Genomic DNA, 18,288 nt, shown 5'->3' with positions numbered 1-18,288 from the left:
TTAAAGAAATCAGAGATGACACAAACAAAAAAACATTCCATGCTCATGGATCAGAATAATAAGATATCATTAAAATGGTCATATTGCCCAAAGAAATTTACAGATTTAATACTATTCCCATCATACTACCAATGACATTCTTCACAGAACTAGAAGAAAACTATTTTAAAATTCATCTGGAACCAAAAAATTAGCCCAAATAGCCAAGGCAATCCTAAGTAAAAAGAACAACACTGGAAGCATCATATTACCCAACTTCAAATTATACTACAATACTTCAATATCCAAAATAACAAGGTACTGTTAAAAAAAAAAAAAAGCAGACACATAGACAATTGGAACAGAATGGTCCAATGCAGACACATAGACCACTGGACAGAAAGCTCAGAAGCAGTGCTGCACAACTACACTCATCTGATCTTCAACAAAGCTGACAAAAACAAGCCATGGGAAAAGGACTCCCTATTTAATAAATGGTGCTGAGATAACTGGCTAGCCACATGCTGAAGATTGAAAGTGGACCCCTTCCTTATACCATATACAAAACTCAATTCAAGATGGATAAAATATTTACATTTAAAACCCCAAAATATAAAAAACCATGGAAGATAACCTAGGAATTACCATCCTGGACATAGGAATGGGCAAATATTTCATGACAAAGATGCCAAAAGCAATTGCAAACAAAGTAAAACAAAACAAAACAAACAAACAAAAACCTAATTAAACATAAGAGCTTTTGCACAATAAGAGAAACTATCAACAGAGTAAACAGATAATCTACAGAATGGGAGAACACTTTTGCAGACCATGCATTTGACAAAGGTCTAATATTCAGCATCTGTAGGAAACTTAAGCCAATTAACAAGCAAAAAACAACCCCATTAAAAAGTGGGCAACGGACATGAATAGACACTTTTCTTGTTTCATTTATCAATCTTAATTTACTTCTTATCCATTTGGAGTGGCAAATAACGGCCAAAGACATTGTAATTATAAATTAAAGAACACAATTTAGCAAGGAAAAGTAAATGAAAATAACACAAAAATGTATTATTCTTTTACTTTTGTCATTAAGCAACAAACATATTTCTGATAATTTGTCAAATATTTTCTCTTTGAATTAATAGTTTATCTTATTTAAAAGGGTATATTATGTTTTTTAAATTTTTATTTTAAATTCAGGAGTACACATGCAGGTTTGTTACGCAGGTAAACTTGTGTGATGCGGGTTTGTTGTAAAGATTATTTCTTAACTCAGGTATTAACTGTAGTACCCATTAGTTATTTTTCCTGATCCTTTCCCTCTTCCCACCCTCCATCCTCTGATAGGCACTAATCATTAGAGAAATGCAAATGAAAACTACAATAAGATATCATCTCATACCAGTCAGAATGGCTATTACTAAAAAGTCAAAAAATAACAGATGCTGACGAGGTAGTGGAGAAAAGCGATCACTTATACACTGTTGACACAAGTGTAAATTAGTTCGACCATTGTGAAAGATAGTATGGTGATTCCTTAAAGACCTAAAACGAGAAATACCATTCGATCCAGCAATCCCATTACCGGGTATATACCCAAAGGAATATAAATCTTTCTATCATGAAGACACATGCATGCATCTGTTCACGGCAGCACTGTTCACAATAGCAAAGACATGGAATCAACCTAAATATCCATCAGTGGTAGACTGGATAAAGAAAATGGGATACACATACACCATGGAATACTATGCAGCTATAAAAAAGAATGAGATGATGTCCATTGCAGGAACATAGATGAAGCCAGAGGCTATTATCCTTAACAAACTAATGGGGGAACAGAAAACCAAATACCACATGTTCTCATTTATAATTGGGATCTAAATGATGAGAACACATGTACACGTAGAGGAGAATGACAGACACTGGGGCCTACTTGAGGGTGGAGGGTGGAAGGAAGAGCAGGATCAGAAAAACATAACTATTTAGTACAAGTCTGAATACCTGGGTGATGAAATAATCTGTACAGCAAACCCCTGTGACATGATTTTACTTATATAACAAACCTGCACATGTAGTCCTGAACCTAAACGTTAAAAAAAATCAAACTGTATTGTTAAATTATTAGGATGATTTATAAACAATGTTGTTTTAGGATAAACAATTTAATTGTTCGACAATTGCAAATTATTAAATTAAATATCAATATGTTAGGGAATGTAATTCAAATGATGTAAATATTTAGACTCTAACAAAAGGCAGCCATATATTATTTACCTCACCTCAAAAAGGGGTATCATTTCCATTCCCTTGACTTTAAGGTAAATTAAGAGAAATTTGTAAAGCACTCAAAAGAATATTCAATTCAATATGTGGTGGACAGTTGAGAAATTATGTGTTATCTAGGTCATGGAAAAGCAACTTGTAAAAAGAAAACATTTCCTCTGAGGTTTTCACAAATAAATGAAACTGTGAACCCTCGTATGTACTGTGAAAGGACGATTTGAGGAGCATCTCTGATTAGCAGCAGGTTGATTATTCTTTCCTCATTTCATGTTATACTTAGTAAAACAAACCATACTTGTATATACACACATTCACTTACACTGAAGATGCAAGATGAAGAAAGGTACATGACATTGAATGTACAGTCAAAGAAAAGGACTTCTACCCAAACAACTCAACTTACATTTAAAGGTATAGAATTTAATTTTGTTTTTCAATTGGTGTGAATTAACATAGTAGTTTTCCACATTCTCTTCTATTGTGTTATCGGACTGTTTCATTATTTGGGTACTTTTCTTTCTCTGTCTCTGTATCTTTCTTCCCTTCCCTCTCTTTCAATATTAATAATGATTTAAAAATAACAACCACTCTTACCATTTAAGAAACACCAGTTGCAGGCACTATACAGAGTGTTTTATCTATGTTCCTTCATTTAATCTTACAAATTTCCTGTGAGATACTCTCTCTCTCTCTCTCCCATTTATCAATGTGGAGCTAATGCTTACTTGTAATATCTTGTCTGATGTAATTTCTTAAGGACATTCTCTGAGGAAATATGCACACTTAATTAAAATTAATAATTTCAAATTAGTGAATATTTGGTGCCATTCACCTTCTTATCATTCAGAGAATATGGTGTTTTAATGCTTTTTTTTTTTTTTTTTTTTGAGACGGGGTTTCACTATTGTTGCTCAGGCTGGAGTGCAATGGCACGATCTCGGCTCACTGCAATCTCTGCCTCCCGGGTTCAAGCGATTCTCCTGCCTCAGCCTTCTGAGTAGCTGAGATTACAGGTGCCCACCACCATGCCTGGCTAATTTTTTTCATTTTTAGTAGAGACAGGGTTTTACCATGTTGGCCAGGCTGGTCTTGAACTCCTGAGCTCAGGTGATCCACCTGCTTTAGTCTTCCAAAGTGTTGGGATTACAGGCGTGAGCCAACGCGCCCAGCCTTTAATACTAATTTTTAATTCAACTTCTCTAAAACTTTAAAATATGCTCTTCACCAGGTTGACTCAAAATAAAGTTTATGCACCAGCAATCAACAATTTAATTTCTACTTCAAGCATACCCTCCATACATAGTGCAATTCCATCATGCCACCTGAATGTGATATGGCAAAAGAGATGAGCAGAACTTAAAGACACAAATCACCACAGTTATAGAGACTGTCTGTTCTGTTCTATTGCTTTCTAAATATTTCTCTTTTAATAACTTCACCCATGAAAATGTTACTTATCTCTTGACTCCTTCTGCAAGTATCATCCATCACAGATTCATCTTAGAGTTACACACCTGCTATGTGTAAAAAATTTATTGCTTCTTTCATGTCAATTTTTACAGAGTCCCATATTTTCAAGTCTTTACTTCCTATGCTCAGTTTTTATTTCATTTTTGGAAACTAGAGATATTAAACCTGAAAGACTACAAAATGTAGTGAATTATCTGCAGACTTTTTTCCACACTCTGTTCATTAATGTCTTTCTGAGGCAAAAATGTGCAGATTTTCATCTCCCAGATATTTAAGTGACACATACTAATATTTATGTCTTGTACCTTTAGCTAATATTTATTAAAGCTTGAGGTAAGACGTATCTTATGTAAATTAGATTGACAATTTGAGCCTTGGGGTTATGATGTTCATTCATATAACTTAATTTTGTGATGGCATATTTGTAAATCTTTTCTCATATATTGAAAAATCTTTGTTGCCAGGGATAGTAAGAAATTACATAGCTGCTCTATCCCACTACCCATATATAGTAGTTTCAGAATCACTATAGGAATAATATTACAATAAGATAGTTAAAACAGATTAAAATGTTTTGCAGGTTTAAAAAATCCTTAAGATATATTCCATTAAGCATGCACCATTAAATACTTTAAAATCACTTTAAGTAATTCCTCTCTCTATAGTGAAGACACTAGCAATACCTAGTTAGATTCCTGTTCTTCATTTTTTATGATTTTTTTCTTTTTGTTTAACTTATTTTATAGTAATGTAAAACATTTACATATTTTCAGTCAAACTTATATAATAAAGGGCCAAGTGTGGCAGCTCATGCCACTAATCCCAGCACTTTGGAAGGCCGAGGCAGGATGATCACTTGAAACCAGGAGTTCAAGACCTGCCTGGGCAACAAATGAAGACTCCCATCTCTACAAACAATAGAGATAAAAGAATTAGTCAGTCATGGTGGCACATGCCTGTAGTCCTAGCTACACACGGTGCTCAGGCGGGAGGATCTCTGAGCCCAGGAGCTCGAGGTTACAATGATCTATAATGGTGCCACGCTGCACTCCAACCTGAGCAACAGAGTGAGACCCTGTCTCAAATAAATAAATACAAAGTTAAAAAATTTAAAAAATTACTTTCAGAGAAATCCACCTCGCATAAATCCAGCACCCTTCATAAAATTGTACCATTTTGTATTTCTATATTTTCAGTGTTTACTTAGCTATTCTCACTCTTTTGTTCTTCCAAATAACTTTATAAAAAATTATTCAGGCTCACTCACCACAAATAACAAAAAATAAAACAACCCAATGTAGCTTTTACATCTAAATTACTTCCTAGTTTGTCATTCAACTTAGGGAGAATTTATATTTATGACACATCGTTTTCTTTTCCAAGAACATGATCAAATTAATATTATTCAGTTTTCAGTTAGTTTAGTTTAGTTTTGTTTGTATTGGGTTGGGGCACTTGTCGATTTTCTGTCTAGTTTTCTTTTTGTTTGTTTGGTTTTTTTGGTTAACTGTCCATGAGTAATGAATTTCTTTCATCTATGTTTTCATAGTGGTTACTGGATTATACAGGGCACTGATTTTAGTATGTTATTTTTATAAATGCAGTTACTATTTTTTGTTCCTGGAATTATGGTATTTTTTTCAATTGATTGTACTCACATTACCTTCAAATAATTTTACCTTCTTTTTCTAATATTTCTACCTGTAATTAGAATATTTTTTCTTCATTGCGTTATATTTTACCTCTTCATATTAAAAAGTAGTGGAGATTTGAGATATCTTTCTTTTTCTGGACTTAAGCAGAAAAGCTTCTTTCAGTTTTCTCAATTCAATAAGATGTTAGCTTCATTAGACATAAAAGTATTACATTGAACAAGTATCCATTAATTTCTGTTTTTTAACATAAAGGTGTAAGATTTTATCAATTTCATTTTTTACTTCTATTGAGATGATGATAGATTTTTCCTTAACTTTATTAATATAATATTAACATGGATTTTCTACTATTGAATAATCTTTACATTCCTAGAATAAACCAAACATGGTTATAATATATTTTGGTTGCTGATAATGTATTTAACATTTTTGTATAGACATTCATAAGACTGATTTTGGTTTTTTATTTTATTATTTCTGGTTTTGAGTGGTAAAAAGGCTTGTGTTTTGACCATTATAAGTTAAATTAAACCACTTCCTTACAGGAGAAAATACAGGATAATGAAAGTGTTACTTTCTCCATTATTCAGCATCTCTTAAAAAATTTTTTTACTTTTATTTTTATTTTATTATTATTATTTTTTGAGACAGAGTCTCGCTGTGTCGCCCAGGTTGGAGTGCAGTGGCACAATCTTGGCTCACTGCAACCTGTAGTGCTTGGGAGAAATAATTGAGTCTGGATTGAATTTCAACTGCCTTCCACAACTTTTTTTTTCCTAATGTTTTCTGATAATTATTTTTTAAGTTTTAAAATAAATATATGACATTTTTAATACACCATGCTTGATTTCTTGGAATTTATTGCTTATCAAAGTTAACATATCAAAAATTCAAAAACAATCTGAGAAATGTGTAGTATGCATTAAATGAATTCTGATAAAATTATTTTAGTATCTTTGACAATGTTATAATAAGAGAAAACCTGCAAACTACTTATATAAAATATAATTCTATAGGGTTCATCATGTGCTTTTCTGACAGGGCTTGACAGCTTCAAATGTAGTTTCTCTATTTTATCCAGGTTTAAAGTGTATTTAGAATATAAATTTCAGCATTAGTAATTTGATTTATTGACTGAACAATAAGAATTATTTCAGCTACAACAGAGGATTCTTATCAATTATTATGATAGATTTACATAAATTATCTTTGATAAGGACAAAGTGTTTCACAAAGTACAGATATTCACTTATTCAGTATAACATAATTATTCATGTAATTTCATAAGTCAGTGCCCAGAAGACCTAAATCCTCTGATGAGACTCTCTAATGTCTGTTCAATGATAGCAGTTTCTTGAATAATAATCATTGAACAAGGACTTTTTTTTTTGAGAGGGAGTCTCGCTCTGTCGCCCAGGCTGGAGTGCAGTGGCGCGATCTCCGCTCACTGCAAGCTCCGCCTCCCGGGTTTACGCCATTCTCCTGCCTCAGCCTCCAGAGCAGCTGGGACTACAGGCGCCCGCCACCTCGCCCGGCTAGTTTTTTGTATTTTTTAGTAGAGACGGGGTTTCACCGTGTTAGCCAGGATGGTCTCGATCTCCTGACCTCGTGATCCGCCCGTCTCGGCCTCCCAAAGTGCTGGGATTACAGGCTTGAGCCACCGCGCCCGGCCAGGACTCTTATTTTTAAACTTGACAGTGTAAATATATGAAAAATAAAACAGTTCTTAAAAGTTTACCATGCAATAAGAAGATGAAATATTATTCATGACCTACGAAGGATTTTAGAGTTTTTTTGATTAGAATAGCAGGATACCTAAAGCCATATTTAGTTCTGATTCATCCTTAGTAAATAAAAAAGGCTCAGAGGACTTGTACATGTTATATTAATGATGATTTAGAAGGTGTTTATGTGGCTGTACATGTATTATCTGTAAATGCATGTGCATGTGCGCGAGTGCATGTGTCTCTGTAATGGTTGGAAAATTATTCAGTATATAGAGTAAAATTCTTTCTACAAGTTAATAATGTTAAATATTAGCAATTTCTTAGGATTTGATATGACATGAATCATAGCTTCTGACCATCCAGAGTGTTATCATTATTAAATAAATGTATTTTTCTATTTACTTAGCCTTCATGCTTTTGTTTGCCTAATATCCTTTGAAACCCAACCTTATGTATTATACAATCCTATTATTACAATTGCTATTATATTACTTCCTGGAAACATACTTTTCTAAACTAATTCATGTGATTAATGTCTCAGATTATTCAGTGGTGTTGCACTGGTATAAAATCTTACTGGGAATATCTGGAACCCTGAATGGTATTCTGGCTTTGGCTTTGATCTCCCTGATCCTATTGGGTAAGTTAGAAGATCTTAATTAAATAAAAGTATGAAAGATGTTTACTTGTTTCTTATAAATCTTTTTATAATTATTCATTCATTCTTCACGACATTAACCAAGATTGAATTAGAAGCTACTGCATATAAAGCTCTATTAGTACACTACATGGTGCTATATTTAATATGCAATCAAATCAGGTAAGTCTCTTGTCCTCAAGTGGCATGCAGTCTAATACGGAGAAAGGAGTGTATGTGTAGAGAGTGTGTGTGTGTATGTGTGGTATTTGAAACCATTTTTCTGTGTTTCTTAGATACTGGTAATAGATACAATTTTACTGTTTTGCTTAAACATTTTAATGCATTTTATCTAAGGTTGTATTTAGTTTGCTTTTCCTTTTGTCCAACAAATATTCACTGAGCAACTACAATACTCCAAATATTACAAATTGCCCAAAACTTTTAAGAAAAGAATAGTCAGGGTGAGGAATGTTATATTCTAGTGGGAGAAGCAGGTATTAAGTAATTATGTTACAATGTGCTGAATACAGTATTGGAGGTTGCAGCAAAACATTAAGAAAGGATGAAAAGAGCCTATACACTTCCCAGAGCAGAAACTTGACTTTATTTACTATTGTATTACCAGTTCATAGGGATGTCTGGCGTAGAATAAATTCTCACCAAGTATGTGTTGTATACATGAATTGATTGAGTAAGATTTTGAATTCTTTCCATCCGTAGACATGAAAATTTTAAAAAGATCCTAGTGATCCCTTCAATTATTTCTTGTTCCAATCATCGAATTATCCCAATGAATGTGTCTCTGAGACATTCCACAGAGAACATATTTACCTAACCTTAAAATATTCAAGTTTCTCAGGGAGTATTGCTAAAATGCCAAAAAGGAAGTCATTCAAATACCACCGAGCATGAAGATATTGGAGACCTAAAAATGAATAACGGCACAAGAAGAAATACAAGTAATAAGGACCTTTGTGTTTCGAGATCTGCAGACCAGACAGGTATGTCTCAAGGCTTTGGCTTATCCTTGTTTTAATCTTTTGGACTCTCTAAATGTTGAGCATTTTTGAACAGGTATGCAATAGATTAAACTAACATGTAAAGGTTTGGTATAAATCTACTTTTTATTCAAAACTTGATTTAGATTTTTTTTTCTTTTTCTTTTTTTTTTTGAGACAGAGTATCACTCTGTCGCGCAGATATCTTTAAACTTGTTGCAGTGGGAGAAAAATTGTAAAACAACATAAGAAATAGGCTCTTCCATCTAGGAATTTAAAATCAAGTTGATACATACAAATACGGAAAGTTAGTTGTTATTAAAAAGCAGTATGTAAATAGCCATTCTTGCTTGTCACTTATTTATTCTTCTTTTTCTGAAATACAGACTGGATAAAAGTCAATATTTTAAAAGTTACTCAGTATGATTTTAAGCTTAGACTTTTAAGCTTAGAAATTCCAGTCATACAGAATTTTGATAACATTACCTTCTATTTTTAAATGTTTAAGTTGAACTTTTAAATACTTAACTGATAATTTTGACATTTATTTTATTGTATGAGATGATATATTATGACTTTCCAGATAAATGCATAATTATTATAAAAGGATTTTTTCTAATCTGCTAGTTCATATTGCCTCCTTTATCATACGTGAACATTTTACACATTTTATGTTCTACTGATTGATACTCTCTTCATTTGGCTTATGTGTCTGTTTCACAGGTATACGTCCCAAACCAATAGAGATATTGTAGCTTTGTCTCATATTTTATTGTCTCCCTATCTCTAATGTCTGTCGTTGTGTTGGGTATCATTGCAATAACACCTTAGAAAAGTTAAGGCGACTTTGGTAGGTAAACATGGAATCCTATACATGTCATTAAACATTAATTAAAGTAGGTATAAATACTGTATATTGAGCTATAATATATTTATTTCCTATTCCTTTTTTTAACTGAGGTACAATTCAAAAACTTGAACCTTTAAAAGTAAACAATTTCATGATGTTTAGAACCTTCAAACATTGTGCAACTACCATGTTTATCTAGCTGAAAAACTTTTCCCAAAAATAAATCCCTTACATACCCAATAAGCAAATCACTCTCCATTCTCCCCCGATTTAGCTTCTGACAACTACAAATCTTCTTTCAGTCTATAAGGATTTACCTATTCTGGATTTTCACATAATAGAATCACACAATATTTGGCCTTGGGCTTCTTTCACTTAGCATAATGTTTTTAAAGTTCATCCACGTTTTATTCCTTTTTATGGGTGAATAATAGTCCATTGTGTGTGTATATCTGTAAATATAGAAACATACATATTTATATGTATCTCTATATCTATAAATATTGATAGTCATATGTATATCTGTAAATACAGATATGCACAATGTTTATGTGTGCAGAGCTTAAACGTCAGTCCGATGTGAGATCTTAGGACCTTTTCAGGTGATTTCTGAGCATGCACCCAGCCCAGGGCTTGTGCCTGGCCTTCCAGATTTTCAGGATTGTGTAGGAGCTTTTCAAAGTCCTTATTCCTGAAACAGCTCATCCCCCAGCTTTTCCTTTCAAGCTTTTCAGTTAGTCCTGTTGTTTGTTCCAACTATTGTACGTTGCCTCATGTGACAAAAGCTAACATATTTAACTTAATTTTTACAAATATCCTTTGGTAGCCTCATGGCAGGTGTCTAAGTCTTCTTTACTGGCAGTGATATCTACTGCTAAAACAATTCAAGAGTCCATAGATGCTCTGGATTTCATGGAAACTCATGAAAGACAAACTCAGTTACTGTTGTCTGCTAATTCTACAAATAACACCTCACCTGACTTGAATCAAAATCACCACTGATAGCAAGGCCATCTCTTCGCTAGGCCAAACACACAACTTACAGCCAGGCCCCTGGTCCAGGGTGAGCCCTGAGAAAAAGAGAGTTTATATTGGACCCCAAAAGACAGGTGGGTCCCAGGTTGGATAATCTCTGGTAGAATGATGAAACAATTGCAATACTTACTAGGGTTGGAGGACAACAGTGCCAGGCTTCTCCCTAGCTTCTGGAGGCGATCTTTCCTTCTGCACCTCCTTCTGTATCCATGAGTAGCAGGACCCCACTCCCACATAGGGATATGGTGGGCATGAAAGCTGGTGTCTTCTAGTAGATATTCACTCTTTTACCAAATTAATTGAGGTTGAGTCTCCAAAAAATAATCAACTTTGACTGGCTCTGACTGACTTTTAGATATGAATGCCCCAATTCCTCTTATTCCAGGAAGCACTCATAAATTAAAGTGATTTTTCTAGGAGGTGAATAGCTTTGAGGAAGGGTAAATTAAAGAGGCAATTCCCTGCTCAAATATTAAATTTGGTCCCATTTTGCTGAAAGATGCTTTCATCCTGGTTGTCCCTCAAGACTGTTCCTTTGATCATCCTTGAAATGGACCTTCTCAGTCAGCACGTGATCTCATGGAAAGCTTTTACACTATTGGCAGGCACCACATAGTGGAAAACAGTTAATCTTCCCCACCAGTGTGAGTGGTAAATACTCCAAGATACCAAGCAAGGCAAAGCACTGCAGGATTGTGGTCTGTTATAGCTGACTTTGTCAAAGGAATTCTATTCTTTACCATGTTGCCTTTTAACTTCCTGGTATGGCCTATGTGTAAAGCCACTACTAGAGAGTGAAGGCTAACTATAGACTACAGAGAGTTAAGAAAAATTATTCCTTTTATTAGAGCACCTTTATTGGATAATTGCTTTAATGAATGACCTTCAAAACATAGGTAAATGGTTTGGGAACAGACTTAGCTAACGTGTTCTATTTAGTAAAAATTTTTCAGGAGAATCAATCACAATTTGCCTTCACATTTACTTGGTTGCTGTGGACTGAATTGTACCCTCCCCTTAATTCATATATTGAAATTCTAACCCCCGATGTGATGGGATTTGGAGATGCGGTCTTTAGGAAGTAATTAGATTTAGATGAGGTCATGTGGATATGTCTGTCTTAGTTTGGGGTGCCACAGCAAATTACCATAAGCTAGGTTGCTTATAAACAACAGATATTTATTCCTCACAGTACTAAAGACTGGAAGTCTGAGATTACAGTGCCAGCATGGTTGGGTTCTGGTGAGGGCCCTCTTCTCTGTTGCAGACTGCCAGCTTCTCATTGAAATCTCTCATGGCAGAAAGCAGAATGACTCAAGTTATCTCAGGACTCTTACAAGTACTAATCCCATTCTGATCTTCATCTGTTCTTAGCTCCCAAATGCCCACCTCCTAATACCATCATATTGGGAGGTAGGATTTCAGCATATGAATTTTGGGGTATGCAAATATTCAGTTCATAAAGTTTTACCTCTGAATTCCCAAAATTCATGTCCTTCTAACGTGTCAAATGGAGAAGACAACACACCAAAAGAGAAAGATATATTTGCAAATCATGTGTCAGATAGGGGTATAATATTCAGAACATATAAAGAACACTTATAACTCAAAAACACAACCCAATTTAAAAATAAGCAAAGGACATGAGTAGACATTTCTCCAAAAAACACTATACAAAAGGCCAATAAGCACTTGCAAAGATGTTTAATATGATTATTCATTAGGGAAATGTGAAATCAGAACCAGGGTGGAAAGCTGCTACACACCCACCAGGATGGCTACAATCACACAAAAAGAGCAAATGTTGGTGAGGGTGTGGATAAATCGCTCACATATTGCTGGTAGAAATGTAAAATTTTATAGTACTGCGGAAAACAGTTTGACAGTTCCTCAAATCATCACATGACCCGACATTCAACTTTTAGGTATATATCCAATAAAATGGAAGACATATGTCCTTACAAAAATTTGTACATGAATGTTCGTAGTAACAATATTCATAATAGCCAAAGAATGGAAGCGGCTCAGATATCTGTCCATCAGCTGATAAAGAGATAAACAAAATGCACTACGTACATGTTATGAAATATTCTTACAACCATAAAATAGAATGTAGTACTGATACATGCTACAACTTTTACAAGCCTTGAAAACATGGTGCTGAATGAATGAAAAAGCAGATGCAAAAGGCCATATATTGTATGATTCCATTTATATGAAGGGTCCATCATAGTCAACCCCATAGTGACATAAAGCGGGCTAGTGGTTGCCAGGGTTGTGGGAGTAGAAAATGAGTAGTGACTACTTAGTGTTTATATGTAATGCAAATGCTCTGGAATGAGATAGTAGTGACAGTTGTACAACATTGTGGGTGTATTAAAAGCCACTGCATTTGCACTTTAAGATGGCCAAAATGGTGAATTTTATGTTACGTGAAGAAAAATAGTCATGGTAAGAAATAAATAAAAAGAGAGAGATTGTAATGGATCATAAGTTAAAATAGTTATATTGGTCTTTATTTATATTTTTATATATATCCCACTTTTTCTCAATATGATGTCAAAAATCTCAATATTTCCATTTAATTTAATTTTCCTTAATATTAACTTAGGAAAATCAAAGAACTACATAATATTGCAGTTATTAAGAGGTTGAAAATAAAGAAGTTGAAAATAAAGTATTATCTTTCTTGGCATAATTTAATCATTTAATTATTAATTACTTAATATTAAGAGGGAGGAGGGGATACACATACAAAACTACAAGGAGAGTGATTTGAAAACTTTGTGTGGTTTTTATTTGCATTTCCTCTAATGATCAGTGATGTGAACCACGATAAGGTACTAACTCACATCAGTCAGAATGTCTATTATTAGAAAGTCAAAAACTAACATGCTGGTGAGGGTGCGGAGAAAAAGGAATGCTTATACACTGGTGGCAGAAGTATAAATTTGTTCAGACTGTGTGGCAATTCCTCAAAGATCTAAACACAGAAATACCATTCAAATTCAACCCAGCAATCCCATTACTGGGTATATACCCAAAGGAATGTAAATCATTCTATTGTAAAGACACATGTATGTGTATGCTCATTGCAGCACTATTCACTATAGAAAAATCAATCTAAATGCACATCAATAGTAGACTGGATAAAGAAAATGTACATATACACCATGGAATACTATGCAGCCATAAAAAAGAATGATATCATGTTCTTTGCAGAGACATGGATGGGGTTGGAGGCTATTATCCTTAGCAAACTAATGCAGGAACAGAAAGCCAAACATCGCATGTTCTCACTTATAAGTGGGAGCAAAATGATGAGAACACATAGACACGTGGAGGGAAAAAACACACACACTGGGGCCTACTTGAAGGTGAAGGGTAGGAGGAGGGAGAGGATCAGAACGAATAACTAATGGGTACTGGGTGCTACCTGGATGTTGAAATAATCTATACATCAAACCCCCATGACACAAATTTACCTATGTAACAAATCTGCACGTGTACCCCTGAACTTAAAAGTTAAAAAAAAAACTTTGCGTGGATAAATTCTAAGTAACACAAATTACATTTTATCTAATCTCTCAAATAGCTATTTTATTTTGTTCATGCTATTTTTGTCAATATAATAGATCTTGGCATCAAAATTCCCATTATGTCTAGGTTTTGCTTCATCTCATTAAATTAATTGTCTTAACTTCCAAGGACCATCATTTGTGTTTTGGCCATCTTTTATGTCTGGACAATTTGCTATGAGTGATTTTATTGTAGCTCAACTCTTATTTATACAATATATAAGTGTTGTTCTTACTGCCAATTTTCAGAGATGCATATGTACTTTAATTTCATTTTGTTTTCTACATTTCTCTGTAGTACTATGCCAATCAGAATGGCTCAAATACCGAGGGAAGTGTTATTGGTTCTCTAATGAGATGAAAAGTTGGAGTGACAGTTATGTGTATTGTTTGGAAAGAAAATCTCATCTACTAATCATACAGGACGAACTTGAAATGGTAATTGGTCTAGTGTCAGGGTTATGGCATCTTTGCAGTTGAAAATGGCTTTCCTTAAATATCTTTCCATCTTTGCATTAAATCATCATTTACTTTGATTATGAAGTTTTGGGCACTGTCTTAAATTTTGTATTCCAAGCAAGGGCCTCACTTCTCATGCTGGATCTGGCCCAAATTCGTATATTCAACTTGCAATTGCGTGTGTGTGTAACATATATATGATATAACGTGTGTATAAGTAAGATATGAATTGATTATCATAAGAATCCCCATGCAGAGTGCTCTTTTCAATAAAATTTAAAATCTTCAGTGTGTCTGAATTGCTGAAATATTTTGTTTATTTAGTCCCTCATTGTCCACATTTTAGGCTTTTATACAGAAAAACCTAAGACAATCAAACTACGTATGGATGGGGCTTAACTTTACCTCCTTGAAAATGACATGGACTTGGGTGGATGGTTCTCCACTAGATCCAAAGATGTGAGTCAGTCTTAAAAGGCAATCTGATTTATTGTCTGTTGTAGAATATGTCTCCTCCAGGTTCACCAAATTCAACTCTGAAATAGTTACTGGTACTACAGAATTCAAAAGAATGAAAATTAATTTAGTATTTACAGGAGTAATGATGGATATTTTGATTTTATTTTTAAAGAAAAAGGATTTGAAAAAGGTAGTTTATGATTTTAAAATTTCTTACACTTTATATAGAAAAGTAGTTTGCATCAACGCGGTCTCCTGTTTTGAAAGTTCTCAATGCTTTCTTTAGCCATCTTCAGTAATAAAATAAAACCAATGTGCATTTTTTGTGTTATGTGATTATCACAATATTAAAATATAAACAATATATACAACATAGAACAAGATTATCCAAAAGTCTCTGAACAAATGCATGGAATTATTGATTTTAAAAGTTCTGTCAATATTTTTGTGTGCATTATTTTATAATAAAATATTTAATTAAAAATATAATTAGTAAAACAGGTAAATTCAAAATCCTATTCCTATGTTAATAGGCATGATAATGGTCCCCAGAGATGTCTACATTCTAATCCCAAAATGCTGTGAATATGTTATTTTATATGGCAAAAGAATCTTTGCAGGTATGATTAAATGAGGAATCTTGAGAGAGGAATGTCATGCTGGATTATCTGGGTGGTCCCAATCAAATCCCTTAGAAGAGGGAGGAAGCAGAATTAGCGTCCTATTGGGAGATATGAAGTGGAACGCAGAGATTCACATGATGTGAAAGCACCTCTGTGGGCCAAGGGACGCAAGTGGCCTCAGATTCCTCCCTAGTACATCCAGAAGGTGACTCTGGAGACATTTTGATCTTAGTCCCGTAGGGCAATCTTGGGCTTCTGATACTCATAAGTGTAAGATAACAAATTAACCTTGTTTTAGGCCACTAAGTTTGTGGTAATTTGTCATGGTAGTGATAGAAAAATAGTACATTATAGTAACCAACTTAATAGTGCTATTATTTTCCCCTTATTTCTATTTCATCATTAAATATTAAATATTTTCTATCTGACTGCACTATAATCAATATAAAAAGTGAATAAAAACATTATTTGGATTGAAGGATAAAATTATGGATGTGTGTCATCTGAGAGCAGAGTTGTGTCACTGAACATGACATGAAGTTGCCAAACTTTGTTTTGTCCTCTTGCCACATCCATTCAACCCTAAAGGGTAGTGTTTTAACTCTAGATCATGCTTGGAGATTTTTGTCCATAATATATTCAATACAAAATTTAAATCTAAGCTTGGACAAAGTGTATTTTCTAATATGAAAATTCAGTACTTACTTGCCCTTATCAATGTGGAAGCATTGAAGATCATGTGCACCTTTTCCAAGATTCTTTCTTGAACTTTTTCCACAGGTCAAACAAATTTATCAGAATGTATCACTAACACTACATTATTTTATATATAAATTTGTTAATATTTTTAATCTGTTACATTATAAGTAAATAGTGCAATAAGTATGGAATTTATTATTTAGGTCATACATAGATCGCTTTGTGTATTGAGTTCTTTACAAACATCAATTCATATAAATGCTAAACAATATCATGAAGTATTGTTATCATCCTTATACAATTAGATATAAGAAGGAAAGAGAGGTTAAGCGAGCTGTCCAAATGGAGTTAATCTTATTTTTAATGTAACTGAACTACATGGGGCAAGAGAAGGAATACTAGAATGGGAATGTGGAGGGAAATTTATTCTCATCTCTGTTAGTTGCAGACTCTCTGGCAACTCTTGACCAACCACAGCTAACAAGGCTAAGTTACAGTTATTGTAATCATTAGTCAACTCAAGTATGTAAAAATGCTTTGAAATTTTGACAAAAGAGGATATTAGCAGAAGGTACAAATGGATGTCTTCAGCAACAGTGCTTAACAAAGTATTCATTCTCTCTTCCCCAGATTCTTCATAAAGGGACCAGCTAAAGAAAACAGCTGCGCTGCCATTAAGGAAAGCAAAATTTACTCTGAAACCTGCAGTAGTGTTTTCAAATGGATTTGTCAGTATTAGAGTTTGACAAAATTCACAGTGAAATAATCAGTGATCACTCTATTTGGCCAATTAGTTGCTAATATTAATCTCCAGGTGTAAGATTTTAAAGTGCAATTAAATGCCAAAATCTCTCTTTTCCCTCCGTCATCGACACTGGTCTAGCCTCAGAGCAACCCGTTAACAGACTAAAATATACCCTTCAAAATTTGTACCTGATAGTATAAACCAAGGTGACTTCATGTGATCATATCCAGGATTTTTATTAATTGTTTATTTTATGCCAAATGTGATCAAATTATGCCTGCTTTTCTGTATCTTGTGTTTTAAATTCTTAATAATGTCCTAAGCAAAATTTCTTATTTCTAAGTGTTGAAATATAATGTGGATTTATACATTTTTTACCCTTTTATCAAAGAGAATTAACTTTGTTTCCAGGCTTCTGATACTCTGCACTCAGCTACAATAAACATCCTGAATGTTTTCTTAAATAGTAACACCTTTATTTCTATGATACAAGCCCTAAAAGTAGAATTTCTAGGTAAAAGTGTTAAATGTGTTGTTTTATATTTTGTACAATTTTTATATGTTGCACTTTTGTTTCCAAATTTGGAAGCTTTCAAACTTATAAGAAGATATTAGGTGCAGAAAAAGAACATACTGCTTTTCTTGAACCTCTTGAGAATTACTTGCCAAATTGATGCATTTTATTATAACATTTCATTTGTTATTGGATACTTTTTGTGTATTTCCTTCCAAAAAAGGGGCTTTCTCCCACATAACCACAATAAAATTATGAAATTCAGAAAATTTACACTGACATAGAACTATCATCTAATTCCCAAATTTCCTTCAAGGTTTGCTATTTGTCAAAATAATGTTTTTAGAGTAAAAGCATCCAGCTCAGAATCAATGTCTACATCTGGTGACTATTATCTCTTTAGCCTCCTTCAATATGGAAGAGTGCGTGAGTCTTCCTTGACATTCATGACCTTGACACCTTTGAATACTACACGTTGATTATTTCGTAAAATGTTCTTCAACTGAAATATTCTGATTGTTTCTCATGGTTAGATTCAGGTTTTATCTTCTTGGTAGAAATGGCA

The 18,288-nt window shown here is 33.7% G+C and overlaps 1 protein-coding gene across 2 annotated transcripts; it reads left to right on the top strand.

Moving 5' to 3' along the window:
- Positions 1-2,487: 2,487 nt before the first annotated feature.
- Positions 2,488-17,992, top strand: KLRF1 (killer cell lectin like receptor F1). 2 transcript variants are annotated; one of them, NM_001032961.1, is given in 6 exon segments: positions 2,585-2,682; positions 7,665-7,763; positions 8,615-8,764; positions 14,523-14,662; positions 15,030-15,142; positions 17,095-17,343. In NM_001032961.1, coding segments are annotated over 6 exon segments (696 nt in total). In that variant the 5' UTR covers positions 2,585-2,597; the 3' UTR covers positions 17,204-17,343.
- The last annotated feature ends 296 nt before the right edge of the window (positions 17,993-18,288 follow it).

This window comes from Macaca mulatta, chromosome 11, assembly GCF_049350105.2.
Source record: "Macaca mulatta isolate MMU2019108-1 chromosome 11, T2T-MMU8v2.0, whole genome shotgun sequence".
Lineage (NCBI taxonomy): Eukaryota > Metazoa > Chordata > Mammalia > Primates > Cercopithecidae > Macaca > Macaca mulatta.
This window is presented reverse-complemented; position numbering and strand designations above follow the sequence as displayed.